A 26,277-nucleotide genomic window follows, 5' to 3' on the forward strand; every position below is an offset into this window, starting at 1 on the left:
ATATCTAGGGATGAAGGAACCAAGATGCTAGACCAACACCCTCAGTCTTCTCCCCTTCCTATTCAGCAGCCACTCAAGTCACTGATCACTCATAGGGCTTTTCTGCACAATTCATTTTAAACATTTTGAGACAGAAAATAAAATGTTTTCTCCATGGAGTTTCACATTGTTTTTACCCCAAACATTTTATTTCCAGTCTCAAACTGTATTAATTTAGTCCCCTTTTGAAACAATTATCTGGCTGAAGCATTTTGAAAACGTCTTCACTTGCTGTCTGATGTACTGACTAAATTTCCCACCCTTCTGCTTCCCTGAGCTTCCCTCACGGCACTATTTCCTGAGTTCACTCAGTCCCCCCTCGCCTGTTCATTTGAAGCATTTCTCTGTTTTCTCTTTTATTTTGGGGGGTAGGTGGGGGATTTTTGAAGCATCAAGCATACAAGGAGTATAGAATGCAGCGTGAGGTTGTGAAGCACTGAAGCATCAATTCAACACAGAACTTTAAAAAGGAGAACAATCACATAATGGCGTGTATGAATTGTTTCAAGGGGGTGAGTGTGAACAAAAGAGGGGGAATTTTACAAACGTTTTAGGAAATTTGTATGGAAAGGGTCAGAGTTGCCCACCTGAAGTTTAGAACGGTGAACCAAAGTTAACCAGGAGGGAGAACCATTGGAATAACCTCTACTACCGAGGTCTTGCTTAGACCTCTGACTGAAATAAACTTAAACCTGATTTATCCTCCTTATGCCTTAGCTCCAAACATGCATGACAGAAACTGGAAAGACTAGTGATGAGTCAAATTCAGCAAGGCAAAGTCGCTGTCGTTGCTTGGTATTTTGGACTGAAGAGCTAAATTGCATTTTAGGTACAAGGTACTTTATTATTTGAAATAAAATGGAATAATTAATTTGAAAAGGCCCCTTACTTAGCTTTAGTAATGCTAACCATTACAAATAATCTCACTGACATTATCCACAACGGCTTATTCCTTGTGAAGTGGTACAAACTTTACATTTTTGAGACTGGTTAAAACAAGACAGAAATTTGATGCACGGACCATCAAACCTTTGCAAGAAATACCAGCATATTTGCACATATTCAGCAAATCCAGAAGTTTTAGTAAAATAATTCTCCATATTATCTCAAAAGGGCATTTTAAATAACAAAATGCTAAAATATAATGAAGCTCAGTTGAACACTGAAACAAAACAGGAAAGGGTCCAGCTTACCCGTTTTCTCTTCTACGGTTTTTACAGCTGTTACATGTTTCTCCATGGGACTGGGATACTAGGTGAAAGATGAAGAATGTATAAACTTTGCAATGTATCACATGGGCAAAGGAAAATACTCTAAAACTGACTAGTAAACCAAGAAGTATTTTCATGATATCTCTCAACAGATTAGGAAACATGCAAATGCATGTTAACTGTTCGCTGTGGCTATTTGAAATATTTTTTGTAAGTACAGCTATTTCTGATCAGTAAACTTTGATTAGATAAGTTTCAAAACGACTATTCAAAATATATTAAGCATGCATTTTAGTATAATCTAGAATACAAGACACTTTCAAACAGTAAACAATGAGATAGGAACTTTTGTCTTCCAAGCCCCAGACTGACCACACAACTGAACCTTGAATAATCATGATTCATAGATCACAATGTAATCTGTAGTTGCCCTGAAATTTTACCAGGGAGCTTCTGATGGAAATTTCTGGGAGCTTGTGACAAAAGAAAAACGATTATGTGAACCTACCTTTAAAACATTTGTATGTTTGTATACAGGAATTTGCAATACTCAGTACTTTAACTGTCCTGTCTCAGAGCAGAAGCCAAGGCCTAATCAATCATCAGATTTTAAGAGAGAAAATCTGACTTTTGATATTATAATAATAAACTTGAGGATATGGGGTTTTCAAGTTCAAAGTGCAATGTTGTCTAGAGCTGGTGCCCCATGCAAAGCCCACTTACCTTGGCAGGGGGGAGTGGCCTCAGCATCTCCTAGCCAACAGCAGCAGCTGGCACCCACCTCAGATGGCCCTGGAGAGCAGGACACAGCAGCAGATGGCCAGGCGCCATGGCAGAGCTGGGCCACACTCCCAAACCTCGCTCCTTAAAGGCCAAGCAAACTCTGGGTCAACGGGACCAATCTGCAGCCCAAGCAGGGCCTGACAGACAGCCCAAGAGCCAGTGGAGGCTTGGAAGCAGATCTTGGCCCAGAGGAAGGTGGGAGAAGGCAGGGAGGGGTGGGGTGGAAAGAACTGAGAAATGGATAAAAGGAGGAAAGAGGAAGCAGGAGGGGTGGGGAGGAAAGAAGGAGAGTGAGAAAGAGGAGAGAGAGGGGTGGGGAGGAAAGAGCCAAGAGCCAGGCGTGGCTCTGCCCCAGTACAGGAACAGATGGGGTCACCTCAGAGGTTTGAATGCAGGTCATCACACAGCCCAAAACACCTGACCACAGAACAGATTGAACACTGCTCATGAAAGGTAGGAGAGACAGCAGAAGGGCCTGACTCTGGTCAGCATAGGGGGCTCTCCACAAAAGTGAGTGATAATTTTACTGAAACACAGTATATTTTGAATCTCTCAGTGCTCATCAACTCACTTGAATCACACTTATGAGACTTAAATGCTATTTCTTGGGTTGCACCTCTAAATCAAAGAGGGAAAATGCAGGAGGTGAATGCTTTATCGTAGGTATCTATTTACTTAACACATCTTCAATTCTGCACATTAGGTTACTATAAAGAACTAAATGTGTAAATGTGTTGCTTGAATTTGTTCAAAAGCAAGAAGCCCAAGAGTATTTGTGGCACCGTTTATTTACAAAGCTTAATATGTAGATTATGCTTTACTGGAGCAAACCAGCAGCTCCTTGATTGCTACTGACTTGCTGTTTGGCTGCTGGTATAAAGCTTTCTGAGACCCCTAAAAGACAAAACTTTTGACCTGCATTACAGCAAGGCATAACAGAAAGTACAAAGAGGAAAATGTAAAATTGATTTTCTCCCATCCCTGAACACTTACCACTCTGAAGCTAAAAGCAGCCATCAAATGGTCTGCCCCCAACTCATAATTTAGTTCTGCTCCTACAGAATTATTCTTAACTTCAATCACTTTGTGATCGCAACAGTTGAGATTGCTCTCATTTGCTTGGATGCATTGTGAAAAATAAACCGAATAAATCACGTGGCAGTTAAAGAATCCGCAGTGTGCAGCAGTAGACCTGAATGTAAATTAATGTTATGAGAGAGCTACACTAAACAGCAAATGAGGGAGATCAGTAGAATGTCCCTTCCCCTCAAAAAGGAACAAAGATGGATGGTGAAAGATTTAAATCTAAGGCCGCAGTGTACCAAGTTGTGCCATGCCTCGGATCCACCAGAGTGCTTCTGTAGACAGAAGGATTTCTGCCTCCCTTCCCACCTCCCCTACCTGCTGCAGCCCAAAATGTCCCCCCCAAATGCTGCTCCACTTAAAGGGGGGATTTTGGGCTGCAGAGGCAAGGCAAAGGTGAGGAAGATGCACTCCACAGGCAGATATCCTTCTACTCTCTTTGTTGAACATACAAAGTTATCATAAATAATGGAAGGGGAAAAACTTACAGGACATTAGCTATAAAATGCATTGCTATATCCATTGCAGGTATACTTTTATTATCTGAACTATAAGATTGCAAATATAACTCTGTGGCAGTTAAAATCTGATACTTCTGTGTAGCTTGCTGCTTTCAAATGGCAAGTAATAGTGAAATTACATTATCAATTAATCTTATAATATGTAAGACCCATTCATGTAAGACCAAAAGAAGCTATTTGCATAAATCTCCCACTGAACAGAACACTATAAACAGAAGTATTTAGCCACAAATTGACTCAGTTTGTACAAAGTCTAATATAAAAGAGATGTTAAGCGCTTATGAGCAAGTAGGCAGTTGAACTATTAGCTTCCACATGACATTCTTCGAAACCTGATATGGCTTTCCCTCTTTTATATCCTCAACAGATTAACAGAAAACACGGAGGAAGAAATATATTACTGCTCATGGAAGTGGTTCTGGGTATAAAATACTCATGGTCTAGCCTTTTTGTGTAAAAGAAACTGAGGAACTTGCATCGTAAAAAAGAAAAACTGCCACACAGCGCTTCTAAATCCAGTGTGAAACCTCTGTTGGAATTTCAAGGCCTCAGAGGAATTGCATTAAGATTTGCTACGATTCAGTGTGCACTGACAATATCAAAATACCCATCCAAATGGAAAGAGAGCCCTGCAGAAAAAGCAAGCTAAACTGGGCCAAGTGTTGTGACAGAAAGCCACAAGATGAAAAAAAAGGCCCTTCACCTTTAAAGCAATGTCCAGTGTCCCTTCCTCCATTCTTGGGGGGGGGGGGGGATAGATTCTGGCAAGTTCTATTTCCGCTGCAGTTTTCCATTCATCTTGATAGTTTAAAGTACATTAGGAATGTTTCATTGATAAGATAATGTGGTGCAATGTCAGACTGAACCCTAGGAGACAGGTTCAAATCCTACTCTGCCATGATATTTATGGGGTGGCCGAGGACTGGTCACTCCCTTTCAACCTAGCCAACTTCCCAGCATAGTAAGAATAATAGGGATGAAAGACCCACATATGCCACTCTGAGCTTCTTGGAGGAAAGACAAGATATAATAGAACATGAAGCAGCCTACAATTCCATTCAATTTTCCCAGCTTTTTTCAGGACAATATGATATTACATTCATATATATTTAGATATATCCTATGTTTCAGCAAAAACAACCAAGGTGTCTTACAATGGGGGGAAACCAAAAAAAGCAATGTTAATGTAAATGAATTAAAATAATTTATATTTTAATTGTTCCTTAATTAATTCAGTTAATTGTTTAATGCAAATGATTTCATTTATATTTAAATCAACAGAACATATAAAAGCATCAAGCTCCCGTACAGCACATTAAAGCTACCCCTTTTCATCAGGCTTCTGGGCAGGGCTGATGATGACAATTACAATTTTTATTTTGGTTGCACACTTTATGTCTAATTCCACTTGTGTTACTATTCAGCTATGGATCCTGGAGGAGGGAACGGCAGTGATTGGTGCTGCTGCTGCTGAAAAGGTCTTGTCATGTGCGCATATCCCAAAAACTCAGCTTTCAGCATAACATGCTGCAGATGCTCCATAACTGACATAAGCAAGAGAATAAATTAATACTGGAGAAGAAAGCTTGGGAGACATCAGAGCTCCAAATGTTTTAAAATCATATGTAGCACTTTGAATGGGGCTTTGAATTTCAGCTGGTATAATATCACTGTGGCCAACCCAACTCAGACATGTACATTTGAAGCAACTGACATGAGTGACAACTTTTTGAAGATCATCACATAAAGCACATTCTACTATTCCAGTCTGTATGTCACCAGGGCATGCATCACTGTGGCCAGATTAGCTTATCTATGAAGAGTTGCCATTGGTCTACCAATCCAAGTTGGCCACCAAGATAAATCTCCAGAAGTACTCCCGAAGTGTAAGCGTGGCTCTTCATAGGTCTTGCAACCCTACCCAGAAAAATCTGACTTTCCCGTCCTACTGAATCCCCAGCCAATTGTGCCTCTGTCTTCTATGGCCTAAGCATCATCACCATCTTAATGTCCATCTTCTTTTCAAAATAATATGTTTTGGCGGTTGTGAAACTATGTGGCTATTCTTAACCGGATTCGTGGCACAGACACCAAGGTGCATTTTCTTTTGTTTTCCATAAGGGAGCTTAGAAAGTCACATTGGAGGAGCAATACATGACATTTACTGATATGACTGAAATGAAGAATGCTGATTTTAAATCAAATATTTTTTGCTTCTAATGCCTGGTGGTGAGCATGTAGAAGGACCTTCTCCCTGTTTAGTTCTGAGTCATTCATATGCTTTGTGTTGGATTATAATTGTATGTCCTCTTTTCGTTCCTTTCAGATAAGGAAGTCTCCTATGAGTTGTTTCTTTTAAATGTTAATTAATCTAAGACCATTTCAATGATACCTGAAGAAACTGGTCAAAATTCCACCATGGCCTTCATAATGGAATTAACTGGCTAGTAAGAAAGAGGAATTTCTGCCCAATATGTATGTATGTATGTATGTATGTATGTATGTATGTATGTATGTATGTATGTATGTATGTATGTATGTATGTATGTATGTATATGAAGGGCTTCAAACTGTGTATTGAGGGCACCACTCCTTCCCATACATGATTTATGCCATGCATGCTGATTGCAGTTCTTCTATCATGTCCCCTGGATGGCTCCACAGAACCAGAACAGCCTGCGTATAAATGTCATGTAGCTTTCAAGAAACTGACTACAATGAATTAGAGATAAGGCCTCGTACCCAAAACACCGAGCAGGCATGTCTGTAATCATTTTACAAGCTAACAGATAAGGTATCTATTTACTACAATGTGGTTCAGATAGTGCAATCAAGTGCAACATTCATATCCCTGTTTAGAGAAGGAGAATCTTAAATTGCATCCATCTTGATGGGCTGCATAGACACACAGGACCTGTCATCTCACAAACAAGGAAAAAAGAAATGTTTCCAGTCTCCATTCCAGACCAGTCAGGGACAACTACTGAAGTTACATTTTATTGTATGTAAAGAAACTGGGACATGGATTAAAAGGCAGGCAAAATCTCTCTAAGCAGCAGGCCCACTCCACATGGTCCAAAAACAGTGCTCCAGGCATGGTAAAAACACCATTCCAGGGGAGCACATAGCTGCCGCCTCTGAAACAAGGCAGCCGTGTGGGGGTGGGGGGTGTGTGTGTGTGTGTGTTTGAAACTCACTCAATGAGTTTTGCACCTGGTGCTGAGCAAACAGCACCGGGTGGGAAACATTGCTTTTAGGCGCGTCCTGTTTTTTAAAAACTCCCCTTCTCACCCTGCACAGCTCTGCAGGGACAAGGATGCCTTCGACCCTCGAGGCATCGTCGCAGCGGTGGGGGGCGTGTTTCCTCATCCCTGAGGAGCTCACAGGGCGAGAAGGTATATTTTTTAAAAAAAAAAACAGGCCACGCCTCCATGCGGAGGCTCCTTCACAGGCTGCAGCAGCTCCAGGGCAGCCCGCACAAAAGCGTGCAAATGGCCCCTGGGCTCCACCGTTATCATGTATACTGGTGTGCAGCCACTTAACTGGCCCATGCAGAACAGACCACAGAGTGCTAAATCACTTATGTCTCACTTGACAGGTAAATGCTTTGTATATGAGGAAAATAACAATCAATAGCATTGGCTGAAGGTTCTGCTTTCCTAGTGGACACTGGCCCTTTCTGCACATACCTTTTAAAACATTTTGAGGCCAAAAATAAAATGTTTCCTGAATGGAATTCCACATTGTCTCTCCCCCCTTATGTCCCGAAAACGTTTTATTTCCAGCCTCAAAACATTTTAAATGTATCTTAAAAGAGAAAGTGATTCCTTGGCTTGAATAATTTTCAAAATGTTTTCACTTGCTGTGCAATCTATTACTCGTTTTTCATGTCTGTGCAGTCCCCAAATTTTCTCTTTGGCGCCAGTTTATCACATTGCTAAGCTAACTCCATTCCCCCTCACTTGTTTATTTTCATCGTTTCTGTTTGGTTTTGGGGAAGGGAAGTAAAATCTTCAAATCATCAATTATATGAGCTACTAGCGGGGCCCGGCCACACGTTGCTGTGGCAATTGTCCTTCTCATCACAGTCCGCAACCCACACAGATGTCCATGCAGGTCCAATGATCACCAGCATAGCTTTTTGGGGTGGTCAAATGGAATCCCTCTTTCCCTTTTCAATTCACATTGTTATATGGTGGTGTCTTGTTTTTTTAGTATAAAGTAACCCTTTCCATTCCACAACGGAACTGTCCAGAGTACGAATCCCGCTAGTTGACATGCACAATCCTGGCTTGGGTAAGGCAGAACTGGGGCAAGGAGGCTATCTCAGTCAGGCAGCAGAGGCAGGGTGGTGAGGCGCTCAGATCGAGGCCAGCTCCCTGGGTTCTTAAAGAGCCATGTGCAAAATTAGCGGAGCCAGTAGTGTTGGTTCGTCCCCACCCCGCGGATTTTCTTAGAAGAAAAAGGCAAACTCCAGCTCGCTTTTAGTAAAAGAGAGCTGTGGCGAATGTGGGTGAGGAAGTGGGTAAGTGTTGGTTGGATGTGAGAGGGAAGATTGACGTGTGTGAGGATGAGCTGGATGTGTATGAGAGTATGTGTGTTGTGTGGTAGCAGTGGGTGAGGCACAGAGAGTGAAAGTTACCTGCGTGTGGGGGGGAACCCCACCTGGTGTCTCACATGGCAAAGTATGTATGTGTTTCACTTCCACTCGTATTACCTAACAGTATTACCTATTTACTGTTTTCAATGCTCATCTCTGGCCACCTGCGTGAACATTCTAAGGGCATACCAACCCCTCAGGCCACAGACATGCTGCACAAACATTCTAAGGGTGACAGTTAAACACAGCCAGCTTCATGGCCTGGTGCACCAGGAAAAAGACGTTTTACCTGGCTCAGGTATGGACTTTTGGCGATTTGAAGGTCCAATTACCTGCCCGCAACAGGGAGGGATGTCATGTGCAAATTTGGGGGCGATCCGTCCAGGTGTTTCGGCATTAGGGAATCAGTAACAAAAACACTGTTAGCTTTATATATATACAGATAGAGCAGGGGTAGGGAACCTGCGGCTCTCCAGATGTTCAGGAACTACAATTCCCATCAGCCCCTACCAGCATGGCCAATTGGCCATGCTGACAGAGGCTGATGGGAATTGTAGTTCCTGAACATCTGGAGAGCCGCAGGTTCCCTACCCCTGAGATAGAGAATTGCAGCAAGAAGCATTGAAACATCAATTCAACAAACAACTCAAAAAACAGGAGAAAACACCTAAGGATGGCCAGGAATTGTTTCAAAGGGGGTGAGCACAGACAAATATTGTGGTAAAGGAGGGAACTGAAAACATTTTACAAACATCTTAGGCGATTTGTGTACAAAGGAGCATTGTTAACAGTTTTTACAAACACAAAACTTCCTTAACTAGATCATCACCATCAAAAAGATTTAATGCCATCTTGTGGTAAACTGCAGAAATGTATAGAACTATCCAAATTCTATCCAAATTCCCAAAGAGAACAGAAATTAAATTTTTGAAACAATTGAAGTTGGCAGCCATAATAGGGAGGGACAGATTTATGAAAGGAAAAAAGATACATGATAAATGTGGATGAAATGGTCAAAGCATTGCTAGCAGATCCTGTGCAATCTTTGCTTAGCCATTCTGGGCTGAATGAGGAAATAACATGTCTTCGTAATCTGCTTTAGGTAAATTATGAAAACAGTTATCTCATGTTGGGAGTTACAAAGGAATAAGTGCACACCAACCATGAGACTCCATCAGATATAAGGCACTTTCACATAATGACCAGGCCAAAGCCAGAATAATGTATTTACCACATAAGAACTTATTTTCACATCTGTGTATCAGATCTACAAAGGGCAAATGATTTCTGAAATTGTTCCATCCATTTAAAGCACCAATTTATAGTGAAGCTCAAAGAGATAATATGCAAATAAAGTGTACATGTCTTCATTTCAAAAACAATATAGTTCTTGGAAAGCTGTTTTATAAATTATAAGAATGTTACAATTTCACTTTAAACAATTGCTCTGCAAAACTAAAAAATGCTGCGTTATTTAAACAAACAAACATTAAGATATGGATAGGTCCATATTTCTGCTATCTTCTTTATGTGAGAAAAATACTTTGTATATACATCTTTTAGGCCTTTAATCTTCATTCCTCTCCTCTACCCCACTAAGCACCAAACTGCTTTTGAAGATCCCAAAGGTTAGAGAGAAGCTTGCCTGTGATGTAGCATGCAGGCCCACCGTTGGGGAAAAGATGAAAGCTTTGTTTGGCTTGAAGAGCTAAAAGTGGGCTTCTCCAGGTGCTGACACCTGATGAAATGTGATGGTGATTTTCCTGTTTTGTTCCATGGAAGAGGATGAGCAAATGTCTTGTGTGACAATGTTGGCACAGTGTGAAACTATTGATTAATATTGTTATCTCTTTACGTGCTGCTATTTCTGAAAATGTACTTATGTCCCCCCCACTTACCATTAGCAACAACAGAAACAAATATCACAAAAAAAATCAGCATGTATCCACTTTTCAAGAGGGGAGTCTGCTGAGAAGTCTAAAAGAAAGAGTGTCATCTGTAAGTAAACTACGCAGATTGAAATATGATGCTAAACAGCAAACCCGCTACACAAAGTTTACAAAAATGAGGCTCATATTAAAAGGTATAAAACACATTTTAAAATGATATTTTGAATTTGGCTGTAGAATCTAGATCAAGTTAATATATAATACGTGTATAATTCTATGTTAAATTCTTCAGGACAAGGAAGGAGTTCGGTTTTTTCAAATGGAAGGTTAAATGTCAATTTTTAAAAAACTGGACACAACACAAGATCCACATATCCCAAAATCGTTCTCTGATTCCTGATGAAATGGATGCAGCAGTGGCGTAGGAAGTTAAGAGCTCGTGTATCTAATCTGGAGGAAACGGGTTTGATTCCCAGCTCTGCCACCTGAGCTGTGGAGGCTTATCTGGGGAATTCAGATTAGCCTGTACACTCCCACACACGCCAGCTGGGTGACCTTGGGCTAGTCATAGTTCTTCTGAGCTCTCTCAGCCCCACCTACCTCACAGGGTGATTGTTGTGAGGGGGGAAGGGCAAGGAGATTGTAAACCCCTTTGAGTCTCCTACAGGAGAGAAAGGGGGGATATAAATCTAAACTCCTCCTCCTCCTTCTTCTTCATGCAGACTCCTTTTTTTACTGGATAATTCTGATCTCACAACTTGTGAAATGGTAGCAATTTTTTTATTGGAAGTGATGTATAACCAGTAGCCTACACTTATGCCATATATTTTGTATTTGAAAACTGCTTTTATTATAAATTCAGTATATTTGATATGATGTTATTTTATTTGTTTTATGCCAAATAAAGGCTAAAGAAAGATAAAAGATATCCCAAAATCTATTTGAAGGAATCTCTGATAAATCCCACAGGAATAGAAATCAGTTAATGTCATGTTTTCCAGAATATTATGAGAAATAAAGTTATTTATTTATTTGATTTACAGACTGCCCTTCTGCGTCAACAGGCTCAGGGTAACTTACAACAGATACATAAGCAATGTACAACCCAACCCTACAATGAAACAACTATTATCAACACAACATCAGCACTATCATTTTACAGTGCCCAAACTAACAGAGATCATTGGGGAGGAATGCAAACAACACAACAATACACCAAAAAAGTAAAAGAGAGCGGGTAGGGAAAGAGAGGCCAGTTGAGCCAGAGACTCCATTGTTACCCTCAACCATAGAGCTAGCTTGATAGTAACAATATAATTGGAATTGGGAAGAGGGGAGTAGTTAGCTTCAAAATTGGTGAAAAATGGCTGATTCTTCCTCGAAAGAGGACGGGTGGTGTAGAATCTAATAATAACATTGTAAATTGGATTTAATCTCCTCCTTTAATTTCATAGCTCATTTTTCAGTCAGTGAGAGTTATGTTGTAGTACAAATGCAGAGTTGCACCTCTTACTTTCTGTGCAATGGAAGCTGCTTTCCCCCAAAAAGTTCTCACATCTGCCCAGGTCATAAAGTTACCGTCCAAATGAAAAGGAAGGGAGGTTATGCAGTGAGATGTCCCTTTAAAACAGGGGTCCCCAAACTACGGCCCGGGGGCCAAATGTGGCCCCCTGAAGGCATTTATTCGGCCCGCCAGGCATGGCGGCGATAGCTCCATTCATGTGCAGTGGGGGCTCGAGGGAGAGGAGGAACCGGCCCCAACGGCTGTTGATTGCAGTTACATGATGGCACCCCCAAATCTCCATGAATTTTCTGACCCAGAGTTGGAAACCTTACATGTGGCAACGCCTGCTCCTCGCCTCTTCCTCTCAGCTACTCCATGTAAGTTGCTCTCAGGCTTTCTGTTCCGGCCATCTCCCTTATAGCTGGCATCGTAGCCAGGCTGGCTAATCGCTACATTGGTTGCTAGGGAGGAAAGAACCCAGGAAGATACCTGATCCTGGGTTAGATGGAATGCTTCATTGGGAAAGTTCTGCTTTTTTTTTTTTTACGGGGGAAGGTATTCCACAGCCTCCCCAACAATATTTGGAGCCCACCCTGTACTTGACATACTTTGGTCACTGTTCTAAAAATAGACCATGACAGAAAGGCTGAAAGGTGAAATCAAACATTTTACAATAATTTGTGCATAGGAATTTGTTCATAGTTTTTTTTAGTCCGGCCCTCCAACAGTCTGAGGGACAGTGAACTGGCCCCCTGTTTAAAAAGTTTGGGGACCCCTGCTTTAAAATAACAGTGGAGCAGATGAATTTCAGTAATGGAGATGGAAAGTAACATGCCTTTGAAGAGCAAAAAGACTGCAGTTGCAATCCCACAGTGCTATGTGGAAGAACTTGCCCTTTTAAAAAAAATTAAAAATATGTATGTTCAACATCAGGTGGATCAATACACAATTATACAGGAATCATACATGAGAGAGATTGGTCTCAACAATGGAAATGTCTCGTGGATTCTGATTTCCTGAGAATCTGTCTCTGCAAGCACTTACATTTTAGCCATTTTTCATTCTCCCCAGGCCAGGCTGAATTTTTCCTCATTACTTCCACCCTTTTCTTGAGTTGCAAAAACTGTTATGCTGGATCAGAGTCTCAGGTATTTTGTCACTTTTAAATATAGATATATATATATGTAGCAGATATACTACAGAGATCTGGGAATATAACAGTTATCAGATAGCTCATTTTAAGACAGAAAAAGCTACGTAATGCCTATTCCTTTAGGGCTAAAACAATGAAAAGTCTTTAAGATGCCACAAGATTCCTAACAGATTTACTGCAGCAAATGCTTTAGTGGGCTACAGCCTAACCTCATGACACATAAAATGAGTATGATTGTGGCTGCATGCTACACAAAAGTACCCAAAGACTCGATTTCGTTTTTGTTCAACAAATTAACAGGGCTATTGCTGTAAAATGTGTATCCACTGAGACAGTAGTCCTGGGCACACTAACTAAGGAATAAATCCTATTTCATGTACCGGATCTTACTGTCAAGAAACACACACAGGCATATAGCCTACAGTATGATTTCTTGAATGGACTTACAGATATAGTATATCTTTGAAAATCCCAGATGGGATGATCTAAATCTCTTCTTTTCAATTTCATTTTTGCGTTCATTTGAACAGAATAGAAACTGACATTACACTGTTCATTTGCAAACTAAAGTTGTTTCAATAGCAACATTCAGCTAAAAGAATTTATAAACTCATTACAAATGTTCAGAACTAGTGATCTGAAGCCAATGAAATGTGTTTATTCTTCTCATTTTCATAGGCCAACACAGGAATAACTCTATAAACATTCAAACTGTTGGATTAGATACAGCTAAGAGAAATGTTCCAAGATGAGCTCCCTAATGTATTGTCTAAAGGTACCATATCTGCTGACACCTTTCCTAATGATGCCTGTTGGTCTCATGCCAAGTAGAGTTCCTGAAGATCTCACTGGCTGAGCAGATTAAAACAACGTCAATTCAGTGATAGCTGCCATGCTGTCTTATTTTTACTCCTCCTTCCCAGTATCCTTTTTAAAATAACCATAGCACCAGCTTCTTGTGTGTTTGTTTATATACATGGCTCTGCTTCCTATGAGAATCATTTTGTTGTTGGGTTCATTAGTGGCAGAAGTCATTTTATGGTTGCTCCCTTCCCCAAGTCAGAATTCCAGAGGTGCCCACAGAATCAACATGACTAGGGACCCCTGTTCCAAGACATTCACCATGGCTTTGATTCACACATACAGGAGACCCACGTAGCAAAATGGACTGCACCACATTGGCATATCTAAGCAAGGGTAGGCAGTACATGTACCCTGGGTGCCACTTGAAGGGAGGTGCCATACCTGCCTGCCAAAGTCATGCCATCCATCTGCCTCATCTCACTCCATTCTGCCTCCTTTCTTCCTGTCAACTTCACACCTCATCAACTGCTCCCAGCCTGCACCAGACACTTGGGAAAAGAAAGACTACTGCATTACAGGGGCATAGGGGAAGAAAATGGAACCCGGGGCAAAATGGCACCTGGGCACCCCCCATGGCCCCACCCCTTCGGCCCCACCCCCCACGGCCCCTCTTATTTGCCACTTACCAGCAGCCGGCTGAAAAAAACTTTTTTGCCAGCTGCTGGTAACCACCTGGCTGGGCTGCAGGGAAAGGGGAGAGGTTGCCCCCCATGTCCCCTCCCCCTTACCAGCAGTTAGCTGAAAAAAGCTTTGGTAAGCAGACTGGTTGCTGGTAAGCAGACTGGCTGGGCTGCGGGGGAAGGGGAGGGGCGGGCCATCGGCTCAAACCTATGCTGTGCCTGTGTGGGCTCAGCTGATGGCCCGGCCCGCCCCTTCTCACTCAGCCTGAGTGAGAGAGGGCAGGCCAGGCCAGGCCATCAGCTGGAGCCTGTGCTGTGCTTGTGCTGGCTCCGCACAGGAACAGCCCAGACTCCAGCCCTCGACCCGGCCAACTCCAGCGGGGGGTCGGGTTTGGTGGGCCACAAGTGTGGGGGTGATTTTCCGCCCCCACGTGACTCAACAGGGGTGCCCAGGGCATTTGTCCCCAGGTGTCCCCATTGTAGCTAAACCACTGCTGCATTACTATAAGCAGCAGTTGCCATCCAATAATAACCCAGGACATGATTCAGGTTTCCAATCCACTAGTTCTGCCCCCAGCAGGAATTAATCTTTTCACAGAGGGAAAGCAAATGCCTTCTAGCCCCTCATTTTCGACATCCTCCTAGTTTCTTCAGAACCCTGGAAATCCCTTGTGATCTTAAATAAGTTGCATCAAGGATGAGAAATCTGTTTCTAGGTAAACAAGTATAAGATGCAATTTCATGATGCAATTTCTATAAAGCTTCCCACCAAACCCCTTGGCCTTTTCTCTCTCTATTCCGCCCTCATTGTGCACGAGGCATTCTTATACTTGCCTTATGCATCAAATTGTAAACAAATCTCCTACCTGCCTCTCTTCTCATCTGAAAGTGCACCCCATATTGCCTTCATCGCATTTTTAGCAGGAGGGGCCAAAATATGAAGGAGTGTCAGGTTTGGTACTGAACGCTGTTGCTTTGAAAAGTCAAGTGCTTACATTATATGGGATCAGGTGTCTCAACATTTTCTTTAGGTAAAAATAAATCAGCCATAGAAGACCCTAAATTACATTATAGCTAGTAGCATATGGGGCGGGGAGGGGGGGGTATCTTTCCTGCTGACTGCTTCATCCATATAAATCTTCCCCTTACCTCTAAAAACGTACTAGCTATGGTGAGATTAAGGAATAGAAACAAAATAAGAATAGCTTTACATCTGACTGAGCGAATGAAGAGACTACTGCCTTTTCTTTAAACTTTTGTAAGTAAATGGCAAGTTAAATGTGTTATTCAGGAAAGAGTCTTGAAAATGTTGGGACCTCTGTTACTGTACAATAAAAATATTGGACATAATTGTTTTAAAAGATCCTGCAATTAAAATGTGCATTTCAATCAAATGGACATTGCACTACTAACGATGCTTAAGAAAGCTCCCTTGTAATGGCATATACCCAACTTCAGGCTGGAGCATGACTAGGGTTGGGGGAAAGCTGCATCAGTGAAGGGGAGGAAAAAGAAGTGATGAATGGAGGAGAGAAAAAGAGTGGAAATGGGGTTGAGGTGGTGGAAGTACTTGGGAAAGAAAGAATGGAAAACACGGTCAGAGATAGAACATAGTGAACAAGCTGAGAAGAGATACAGTGGAAAACAGGGTGGGAAAGAGAAGGCAGAAAAATAAGTGGGAAGACAGAGTGGGATCCAAGCTTCAAGGAGAGGCTCCCGCTGCCCTGAGCCAACAACAGGAGGACCAACTCCCGAGTGTCAGATGTTTGCACAGGGGCGCAATGTCAGTGCTTGACATAAGTGCTATTTTCTGAAGATTCACCCCTGCCGCACCACTTCAGATTGCAGACAGAAGATCATTGTTGAATACTTCTGGCAAACAGGACAATCTAGACAGCAAGTGATTAGATAAGACCATTCTACATGCTGATCTAGTTTACAATATGCATGGAGTTTTTCAATGAAAGAAAACTATGAAATCTACCAATGAAATCCACTCTTTCATCAGAGTTCTTCATCACCTTATGGATAGGTCCATGGGCAGACCAAACCTATGAAAGGGGATGCTTGGATAAAAAACTACTTTTCCCTGCATGGAATTCTGAAGAAGGAAGAAAAGTCTCATTGACCAGAACAGTCAACTGGGGCAGGGAAAATATTGGGATCTGTTTACTTGCAGTTCACCCCACACTCATGGTGAGGGGGGGAAAAGAGCAGAAAAAGCCACCCCAACTGCTGTCTGTTGTAAGCTGCCTTCCTCATTACCAGCAATTTTCTAAGAGCATCCATTCCAGAAACAACTGAACTCTGGCAACAACTGAAATAACCACAGCTGTCCATGAGGCTGAGTTAGCATGCAGCGTGCAAAAGTGTGGGGCAAGGCAATGGTTCTAGGACTGATCACTCCTATATTAAGTTCTCTATTTGGATTGAACTATACTCTGTCTCATTAAAAAAATGTTAGCAGATTGTATATTCCTCCGCCACAGAATTCAACATGTCAGATCTTCTTTGTTGTAGAACATTCCACTTGAGTCCTAGTGCCTGCCCAGCCCTGATCCCCCCCCCCCGCCCAATTCATTTGAAGAAGAAGAGAAGAGTTTGGATTTATATCCCCCCTTTCTCTCCTGCAGAAGACTCAAAGGGGCTTACAATCTCCTTGCCCTTCCCCCCTCACAACAAACACCCTGTGAGGTGGGTGGGGCTGAGAGAGCTCCGAGAAGCTGTGACTAGCCCAAGGTCACCCAGCTGGCGTGTGTGGGAGTGCACAGGCTAATCTGAATTCCCCGGATATGCCACCACAGCTCAGGCAGAAGATGGGAATCAAACCCGGTTCCTCCAGATTAGATACACAAGCTCGTAACCTCCTATGCCACTGCTGCTCCTGATGATAGTTGTTCAATGAACTATAAATGCTCTTGTATCAAAGTACCATGTTCAATAATGCACAAAATAATGATTTTGACAAAGACAGTGCATAAAAATGAATGATAATTCTCATATTCATTCAGGACTATATTCTAACGCAGAAACAAACTGCTGCAGAACAACTGACTGTACGAACATCTTTTTCTTAGAGAGAGTGTAGCAAATTTATTATGGGCTTTAATGAAGCAGGACTGCAGACTAAAGTGAAAAATTACAAAACATTCAGGAACTATGGTAAGTTGAACAGAACCTGACAGAGGCAATCAAAACTAAAAAACACACAGGACAAAATAGTACTAAAACACTGGATGAAACAGGGTTGCCAGCACTACTTAGTCAAATGCTGGGAGATAAAAACCATATAAATATAGGAAATTTCTAAAGCATCACTACTTCCTAGCCATTTTTTTCTCCTGCTCCTCAATTTCTTGAGAGCAGGGAACTGGGGCTGAGGGCAGAGTCTGTCCCCTGAAGGCAGGAAATGACAAGCCTCAGATGAACTATGGAATGGTGCTCTGTTCAGATCACAAGAACAAGGGAATGACGTATGTTCTGAGCTCCTTGGAGCAGAGCAGGATAAAATATGACAGAGGCCGTTTCCGCACGGCCTTTTTATGGCGCCCTGGGGACGGGGATAAACGCCGTCCCCAGGGAGCCATTCGCACAGGCGGCGCTGCTGCAACGCAGCAGCGCCGACCTGACTGTGCTCCCCCTCCCACAGGGCGGCGTCAGGCCGCCCTAAAAAACAACCCTTTAAAGGGTTGTTTTTGCCGCGACAGCGTGTTCCCGGCGGCGCGGTGCGAACAGCGGCGGAGGACAGGCGGCTCCGCATGGAGCTTCTCTGCCTGTTTTTCACTTAGCATATTAAGGGCTTCTCTGCCTGTTTTTCACTTAGCATATTAAGGGCAGGTGACCTTTTTTAATACCTTCCCCACTTTGTTTTAAAAAAGACAGCTTTTTCAAACAACAGGAACTGGAGGTCGGAGGGCAGCGTGGGCGAGGCTTCAGAGGCCAGCAGGCCGACGACGGGGACAAGGTGAGTGGGACAGGGAAGGGGGCAGAGGCGGCTCCATGCGGAGCCGCCTGTCCTCCGACGGCCTCCCCTGAGGCCGCACGCACGCTTGCGTGCGAACGGCCTCCACCCCCACACCGGCAGAATTCTTGCCGGCGTGGGGGCGCCTCGGGGGCCGTGCGGAAACGGCCAGAGAGAAAAAAGGCATTATTAACAAAAAAAAATGTTAAAAACTGAACTCTTGAATTGATAGGCTGGAAATAGGCATCCATTAACACATTTACTGGTAAGGTGATATATTCTTTCACATTCAAACACTACAGAGAAAGGAAAAAATGTAGATAAATACAATACTAAAATAAAGACCCTCAAAATAAGGAAAGTTCCTGTTGTTTGAAAAAGCTGTCTTTTTTTAAACAAAGTGGGGAAGGTATTAAAAAAGGTCACCTGCCCTTAATATGCTAAGTGAAAAACAGGCAGAGAAGTAGTAATTATTTTTTTTAATTTCCATTTCATTTCTAAAAAGCCACAGCTAGAGGGCAATAAAGTCAGCATCAGTGTATTATGAAGATATATAATTAAGCAGCTTCTGCAACTGTATTCAGAGAGAAACAAAAAGATAGTGGGAATATTCACAGCCACTAGAACTTAGCAGCAAAACTGTATGTACAGGCAGATGCGGCTAACTCCTCCCATCGTGCACTTGTAACTGAAAATAGCATAGGAAGGCTATAATCAGGGGTGGCATTGCTTAATGCAGGGGGAGGGTAAAGCAATTATTTCTTCCTGAAAATCATGGTTTTCCAAGGGTACTTTTCAGTTAAAAATCAAGGGGGGGGGGAACATATCGGGACATAAAATCTGCAGCACTGGAATACATTATCCAGAGTTTTGGAGTGCCTTGTCACCAATACGTTGGCAACATCCAGCTCTAGTTTTATTTCAATTCAGATGAAACTGCTGCAGCCTTCTCCAAATCAGAGCTTGACAGCTGTGACAAGCAGATGAAGAGGCAGAAGAATCCAGGCAAGATGCAAGAATTTGCCTTTTTAAAAAAATAAGGTTTACAGTACAGGCATTGTTGGCCCAGAGAACACAGCTCAATACGAGCCAAGATCAAGAGCACAATTTATGGAACACTTCATACTTTTTCCACTTTATGGTGGTTTGGGAACTGTTTAGGAACCACAGTATGGTGGTTTGGGAACTGTCATCCATGTTTTTTAATGTTCCAGGGCTGTCTCTGTGGGACTACTCTTGAACAGTATGTGGAAGGGAACACAGAACACAGCTCCTTGCCTGAAACATCAGCATCACACCAATTTCAGATGAGTTGCACTGACTACCATCTGGCTTCCAAGCCAAATTCAAAATGCTGGTTTTGACCTTCAAGATCACCAGAGCCTGGCATGGCATTCAGGGATACCATGGGGTCTGATGTCCTTCCTGGCATCCACATGCTTTTTGAAAGTAAATTGCAAGGTTTTGAATGGTCCATGAAGAACAACAGAGACCCTGCTCTAAGGCCCACCTGTTTTTAATTCATCCCCTTCAGTGTCTACCCCAGCTTTGCTTAAAGATCTGCACATCATGCACTACAGTCTCTGTATATAAACCCAATGATGTGAAAAACACTTACAAGCATCTTTTAATAACACAAACAGAAATGCCTGTTTGACATGCACTAGCTACAGAGCAAGTATCCAGGCAAGCTGTTTCATATTAGTTGCTGATTGTACCAGCGTCACAAGACACAAGAATCTGGCAAAAAGGGGATAAATAATTGGAAAACCTAAGATGTGGAAAGGCTCGTAGAGTGAACGAGCAAAACATAATGGGGGGAGGGGGGAAAGGTATTAGAGATATGAGCCACAACCTTGCAACACCCACGACAAATTGATTGGGGGAAACGTGCGGGGGAGATCCAATGCAAAACAAAAAAATGTCGAGAAGAAAACCCACGGGCCACCGCATACGCACGCACCTACAACAGAAAAGGCCAGCCTCGAAGGGGATCCGTCTCCGAAAGGCTTGGGGAACAAAAGGGGTAGAAGAGAAGGTGATGTGATACGTCCCACAGAATAGGGGGGGGGGGGGGCAGGAAGAAAACTGAACGCGTTCTTTACACGCGTTCTGCAAGCACGAGCCATTGCAAACAATGGAAGTGCCGATAACGACTTCAGTTAGAGCGTCTGCCCTACACATGGGGGAGCGCAGCCGCCTCTCAACTGCTCTACTTTCTACCCTGGAAAGGGGGCGGACCGCTACGGCATGGCAAGGGCTCCGCGCCTGCCTGCCTGCCTGCCACTGTAGCCGCCTCCGAAACTGAACCCGCCACATCGTGGCCTTCTCGGTGCCTTCTGGAAAGAGGAGCGCAGGGCGAGCCTTGCCAGCATAGCACCAGCAGGAAGCCTAAGGAACGCGGCGCGGGGGGTGGGGGGGAGGCCTTGGCCCGTTTACCTTTCGGAGGTAGCTAGTCACCACATACTCGAAGGGGTATCTGTAAATTGTGTGTGCCTCCACGGTCACGCCCATGGCGGGAGCACAGGAGCTGCTGCCCGCTCTGCAATCTGGTTCCCAAACTTCGCCCGATGGCCAGTCCCCTCCCCTCGCAGGCTGCTGCACCCCCCCGCTTCCCCTCCTCGTGCCAAAAGCTCCCGCGGTCGAGTTCACTGCAATTTGATCGAGTGCTATCCGATCGTCGCCTTCAGGCAAATAAACCCCCTTGCCCGGTCGTGGATTAAGCACATGCGGACTAGCAAGGAAGGGAAAGGGCGGTCAATCAATATTTCCTTTCTTGGATTCGGTGGCCAGAGGAAGGAAGCGATCGCACGCGTGGGAGTCTGTTTTACTAGCTCGGGAAAGGTATGGCCAGCCTTGATTTTATAGTGCATCTAAACAACGCACAATCGATATGTTTATTACAGTTTGGCATGAGGTTTTATAAGGAAGCATTTTGCTCACAGGAAATTAATGTTGTTTGAACCGCAGGGGCCCTTTCAAGGCCCAATTACTAAGCGGGCATCTTCCACGTGTCTCTAGCTCCGCCCCTTCCCTGTTTCAGTTTTATGTGCCAAAGTTCAGGGCTGCATTTAGGGGCAAAAGTGACACTGCTGCTTGTTGCTGTTCGTTTACATGGAAACTGTCGTTAAAAAGTAGCCGTTTCGTTCTATTTCTAGCGCTCATGGATCACCGTGCCGAGATTTTTAAAAAAGCTTAATTTGCACGCATAAAGCCAAGAATCCATCCCTGGAAAGGAAGCCTTGTGAAGCCACCACATTTGCACCCAGTCAGGAAATCCGCTGTGAAAAGGGGACAACCTTGTGACAATCACCCCCCCCCCCCTTCACTGCACAGAATGCATGCATCCTTTCTTGCTGAGACTTTCAGGCTTCTCATCTGCCACTTCCCAGTGCTGAGTCTCCCATATCCAAGATGGGTATCCCAGGAAACAAAGACAGCTGTGAGTTCACCAGCATAATCTTCTCAGCTCAAGTCATGAAATCGGAGTTACTGTGATGAGAACCTGTGTGAGCAGCCTTTTATCATCAATGTGGGGTAGTGGTGTGTGTATGATTACAATGTAGGAGACCCAGGTTTGAGGAGGTTGCTGTGGGAAGCTTGCTGAGTCACTTTGGATCAGGCACATGTTGAGAGGCTGGCAATAGATCTCTGCATACCAGTGCCAGGAGGCCTCTATGCCCTGTTGGATCAACAGAGGAACTGGTAGACCTCTGTGTGAGGCAGGATACTGGACTAGTTGGACTAGAAGGGCTGTTCTTGTGGTCACACACTGGGCGTTTCCCCACTTACCTTTGCTGCCCTTTGCTGTGTGCTACTCTCAGCGCGCGGCATCTCTGGCGCGCGCCCGGGTGTCCCCACAACCCTGCGCTCTGCATGGGGTCATCAGAAGGCGCCGTTTCGAGGAGCGCCAGGGATGCCGCGCCCTGAGGAGGCGCGAGAGCAGCAGCGTCGGGGCGGCTGTGTTGTCGCTGCCCCTGTAGTGGGGAGTGCCCTGGGACCCCACGCTACTTGAGGAGAGTGGCGCGGGGCTTAAGGTAAGTGGGAAAAGGGCCACTGCTAGCCTGACATACTTCACAGGACTGGATTCGAATCTAGAAATTCTACTGCAGGCTAACACAGCTACCCTCTGAAACTTCATGAGAGAAACATATAAATCATAAAAACAAATTCAATGATGATTTATTTTTGTACATCTTTGAGCAAGAGGGATCCAACCTGTGCAACAGTAAATCTATGTCTCAATCAAGAAAGACTTCAGAAAAGACAAGCACTCCAGTCCAGCAGTCCTCTAGATATGAGGAACAGCTACTCGATGGGAGGGGGGGATCCCACACTAAAAAGAAGAGCAATGCTTGCAACGCTACCCTGCTGAACACAGGGATCCTGTGCAAATCAGCAGGATAGATCTTCAAAATCACTGCCATATGCACATTGTGGCATCCAGGGAAATGAAACTAGGGGAATATAATATGAATTACTAGTCCCAAAACTGCAGCTATTCTAGTAGATTCTGATTTGAGAAGCTTCTGCTCCCTCTCTCTCCCTCCAACTGAAGCTATACTAGGCGTTGTTGCTCTCTTAAGTTGGATTCTAGAGGCTTTCCAAGTTTTCTAGTTGGACTGCACAGAAAGAGCCAGGCAGAGCTGCTTCCTCAGCATTGTACTGAATTTCCACAGCACTCTAGTGGTAGCCTGTCAGGGTCCCACTCCTCACATAAGCTTCTGTTTCCCCAGTTAGTTTCCTTTTCCCCCGATTGTCCCAGTTCCCGCCACTGGGAGGGACCGCCCCCGCAACCCCTCTATATATATAGGAACTGAGGGCAAGAACCCTCAGTTCCAGCACCTTGTACCTAGGGCGATACATTTCAATAAAGTTTGTTCCTTTGTTTCAAAGTCAACTTCGTTTGAGTGTGTCCAGCCTTACAGTAGCCCTACCAGGCACTCTCATTCATCTGACAGAGTCGGACTACTTCCTTAATCCCAAGCCCTCATGATCTTCCTGCCTCTATGTCACTGGGACAGAAAACAAGAATGCACACATAGGCTGGGAGACAAAGGATAGCCCTGTCAGCAGGTAGGAATGGTGCATCCATATCATTCTGAGTTCTTTCTGTCTTTGTGGTTATATGCCTCAGAAAGAACTTAAAGCATTGTCTTGCCATGCCCATTTGTGGCTGTCTTTCTGAAACCACATATGAATTTTGGAGGTCATACGTGATTCCTTACATAAATTGTTCTTTACTGTTTTTGTTTTGTTTTCTGCATTGTTTGACATTCCTCATCTAATACTTTTTTTTTGCACTGGTTCTAATTTTTGTAATCTCAGTCCTATTTCATTTTTCTCATGTGATTTGATCATACTGCTTTACTCCATGTAAAACACCAGAACAGCAGAACACCCAATGATAAAGGGAGGGGGTTATAAATGAAGTAAATAAATAAATACATGTTGTGAACAATGTGTCACTTGTGTTACAAGCTTGAGCAATCTCTGTGTTTAGTATAGGTAGTACAAATGGCCCACATTTTTACCTCCCAAAAGCCGTGTAATAGCTTTCACTAAGACCAGTCAAAATAAGACAAAATGTGCTAGTTTTGGGGTTGATTTAATCAGGCTGGATGTTAAAAGGGTAGAAGAAAGAATCAAGATTCCTTGAGTCATGCTCTTAAGGCCTGCCATCAAGACAGCACCCTATACAGACTCCTTAGCTATATTGCAACCAATACAGGGCACCCTTGGCATGTTGGGAACAAGAAGCAAACAAATGGAAACTTTCCAGTTGAAAACATTAACAACCAATAATTGATCCAATGTCAGTACAAAACTGAAAGGCTCTCTTGGGGCTCAGCTCTAGCCTTATTACTGGTATAGCATCAGTAGAAAATATGTTGTAAAAAGGCACCTGCGCATACTTGGGCCACTAAAGGGGTGAGATGTTTGACTTGGTGATAGAACCAGGGGTTATGTGTTTTCTCCTGATGCCTGTCTACAGGTGAACAAATAGTTTTCTGCCTGTAACCTTCTTGCTTCCTATCTTTTTTCTCTGTCCTTAGGATCCATGTGGACAAACTCCAAAATGTCTACAAGCAGACCCACACACATGTGGCCAGCTCAATAAATGTATAGAAATTAGTATATATAGATTAATTCTTGATGGAAGTGGAATATTGTTCAATAAAGTATGCTTTCTCGTTTAACACTGCTCTGGCCTCATGTATCAAATTTTGTTTCCTTAAGACAAATGCTGGGACACAGCCCCACCCACCACTTTGCAACTAATTCTGTTAATCATGCTTTAACAAGCTTTAAACAGCATTAATTTTCTAACAGAAAGTACCCTCCCAGGTCTGTCCACGTCCATTTCTAGAAATGCACATTGGGTGAGTTAAGCCCTCAAGTAAAAGCTACAGGTGACACATAGACAAGTGTGTGTCTCCGTCAGCTTTTACCAAATATAACAAAAACAAGGCAATCTCAAAGAAGTGCAGTACTAACTAGAAAACTTTCTGCTGGGTTGGATTGGAGAAACCATGCCACCATGAACATGAAGGAAAAAGATGTCTTATACTTCCCTTCTCACAATATGTATCTCAGCCCCTTTCAAGACAAGAGTCACTGGAAAATACGATATTGCTAGGAAAAGATGAAGGCATAAGGGGAAAAGCGAGATTGACTCTGTAAAGGAAGTTACAGCCCTCAGTCTGCAAAACCTGAGCAAAGCTGTTAATGACAGGATGTTGTGGAGGATGTTACTTCATAGGGTCAACATAAATTGGCATGTAATTCACACACAATTCAGAAGATAAGAGAAGAAGAGTTTTGAATTTATACCACCCTCCAGTAAGGAGACTAAAAGGGGTTCACAAACTCATTTCCCTTCCTTTTCCCACAACAGGCACCTTGTGAGGCAGGTGGGGCTGAGAGAGTTCTGACAGAACTGTGACTAGCCCAAGGTCACCCAGCAGAATTTTAGAATAGGAAAACAAATCTGGTTCATTACATAAGTCAGCTGCTCAGATGGAGGAGTGAGGAATCAAACTCAGTTCTCCAGATTTGAGTCCACCTGAGCTTAACCACACCACCATGCTGGAATACAGCTGATCTGCAGGATTCCCCCCCCCCCCAACACGTGCTTTGAATTTTAATCTTTCCCTTTCCCCTGTCTCCCCCCCCCCCGAATCTGCTACAGCTCCTCCCTTTCAGCCATTTTCTCTACCCCCACCCCACCCCGAGGCATAGCCAACGGTGGAATTCAGCAGGTTCGCACCAATTCGGCAGAACCGGTTGTGAAAATGGTGCTTGTAAACAACCAGTTGTTAAATTATTTGAATCCCACCACTGGAACTAGTTGTTAAATTATTTGAATCCCACCACTGGGCATAGCCATAAGAAGGCATGCACCGGGGGGAGAAAATCACCCCTGACCTCGCCCCCCCCCCACCTCACCAGGCCTGATCCCTCCCCACCAGCCTGGCCCATTTTCAGCCAGCAGAAAGCTGTCTCCAGCCAACAGAAAAAGGTAAGTGGGGGCGGGGGGCAGCACCCAGGTGCCATTTCCCCCCCAATGCCACTGTCCCCCCCCCCCCGTGTTCCCTAATGGAAAGGAGGAAAAATTAATTTTTCCTCCTTTGCATTAGAGCACTAACATTAGAGCAAAATAACACAAACCAGCCCAATTGTGTGCTTTTTCCAATTTTGCCTAGTATTTATGAGTGAAAAATCTAAGGCAAATATACATTGGCCCATTACTCATGGCACACTTACCACAGGCCTTTTAGCCATGCGGTGGGACTGAAGTGTGGTCTCCTTGTGTTTTTATGTTTGCATGTGAGGAGGCAGCCCAGTCCCCCCGCAGCTAGTCTCAACAGGCCTCTCTCTGCTTCTTGGTTCTCTTAACTCTGCCCCTCTTAAAGATCTCATAACATTCAGTAGTCCCAATACTATAGAGTTGATTTTCTCCTCCCTCTCCTCCACGGACTCCCACTGTCTCTCTTTCTCCCTGAGCTTCTTGGGAGAGAGGCTTGTTTTAAAAAAGAGGCTTGTCTG

The 26,277-nt window shown here is 43.7% G+C and overlaps 1 protein-coding gene and 1 long non-coding RNA gene across 7 annotated transcripts in view; one reads left to right on the plus strand and one right to left on the minus strand.

Annotated features, from left to right (window-relative positions):
• PRELID2 (PRELI domain containing 2) overlaps window positions 1-20,810 on the minus strand; it is a 48,591-nt gene extending 27,781 nt beyond the window's left edge. For 4 of the 6 annotated variants that reach the window (XR_007243796.1, XM_048488060.1, XM_048488061.1 and 1 more), the window contains exons 1-2: window positions 20,668-20,810; window positions 1,233-1,290 (exon numbers count right to left, since the gene is read on the minus strand). Coding sequence is in view for 5 of the 6 variants with exons in the window: in XM_048488060.1 (XP_048344017.1) it covers window positions 1,233-1,290; window positions 20,668-20,742 (133 nt within the window). In the remaining variant the exon portion in view is untranslated. Of the gene's footprint in view, window positions 1-1,232; window positions 1,291-10,135; window positions 10,213-20,191; window positions 20,238-20,667 lie in introns of those variants that run through there. The other 2 variants (XM_048488063.1, XM_048488062.1) reach the window with 2 other exon arrangements.
• LOC125428269 lies at window positions 20,477-24,433 on the plus strand. Its single transcript, XR_007243797.1, has 2 exons — window positions 20,477-21,072; window positions 23,125-24,433. It is a non-coding gene; the product is annotated as an uncharacterized LOC125428269 (long non-coding RNA).
• The last annotated feature ends 1,844 nt before the right edge of the window (window positions 24,434-26,277 follow it).

The sequence above is a fragment of the Sphaerodactylus townsendi genome, linkage group LG03 (assembly GCF_021028975.2).
Source record: "Sphaerodactylus townsendi isolate TG3544 linkage group LG03, MPM_Stown_v2.3, whole genome shotgun sequence".
Taxonomy (NCBI): domain Eukaryota; kingdom Metazoa; phylum Chordata; class Lepidosauria; order Squamata; family Sphaerodactylidae; genus Sphaerodactylus; species Sphaerodactylus townsendi.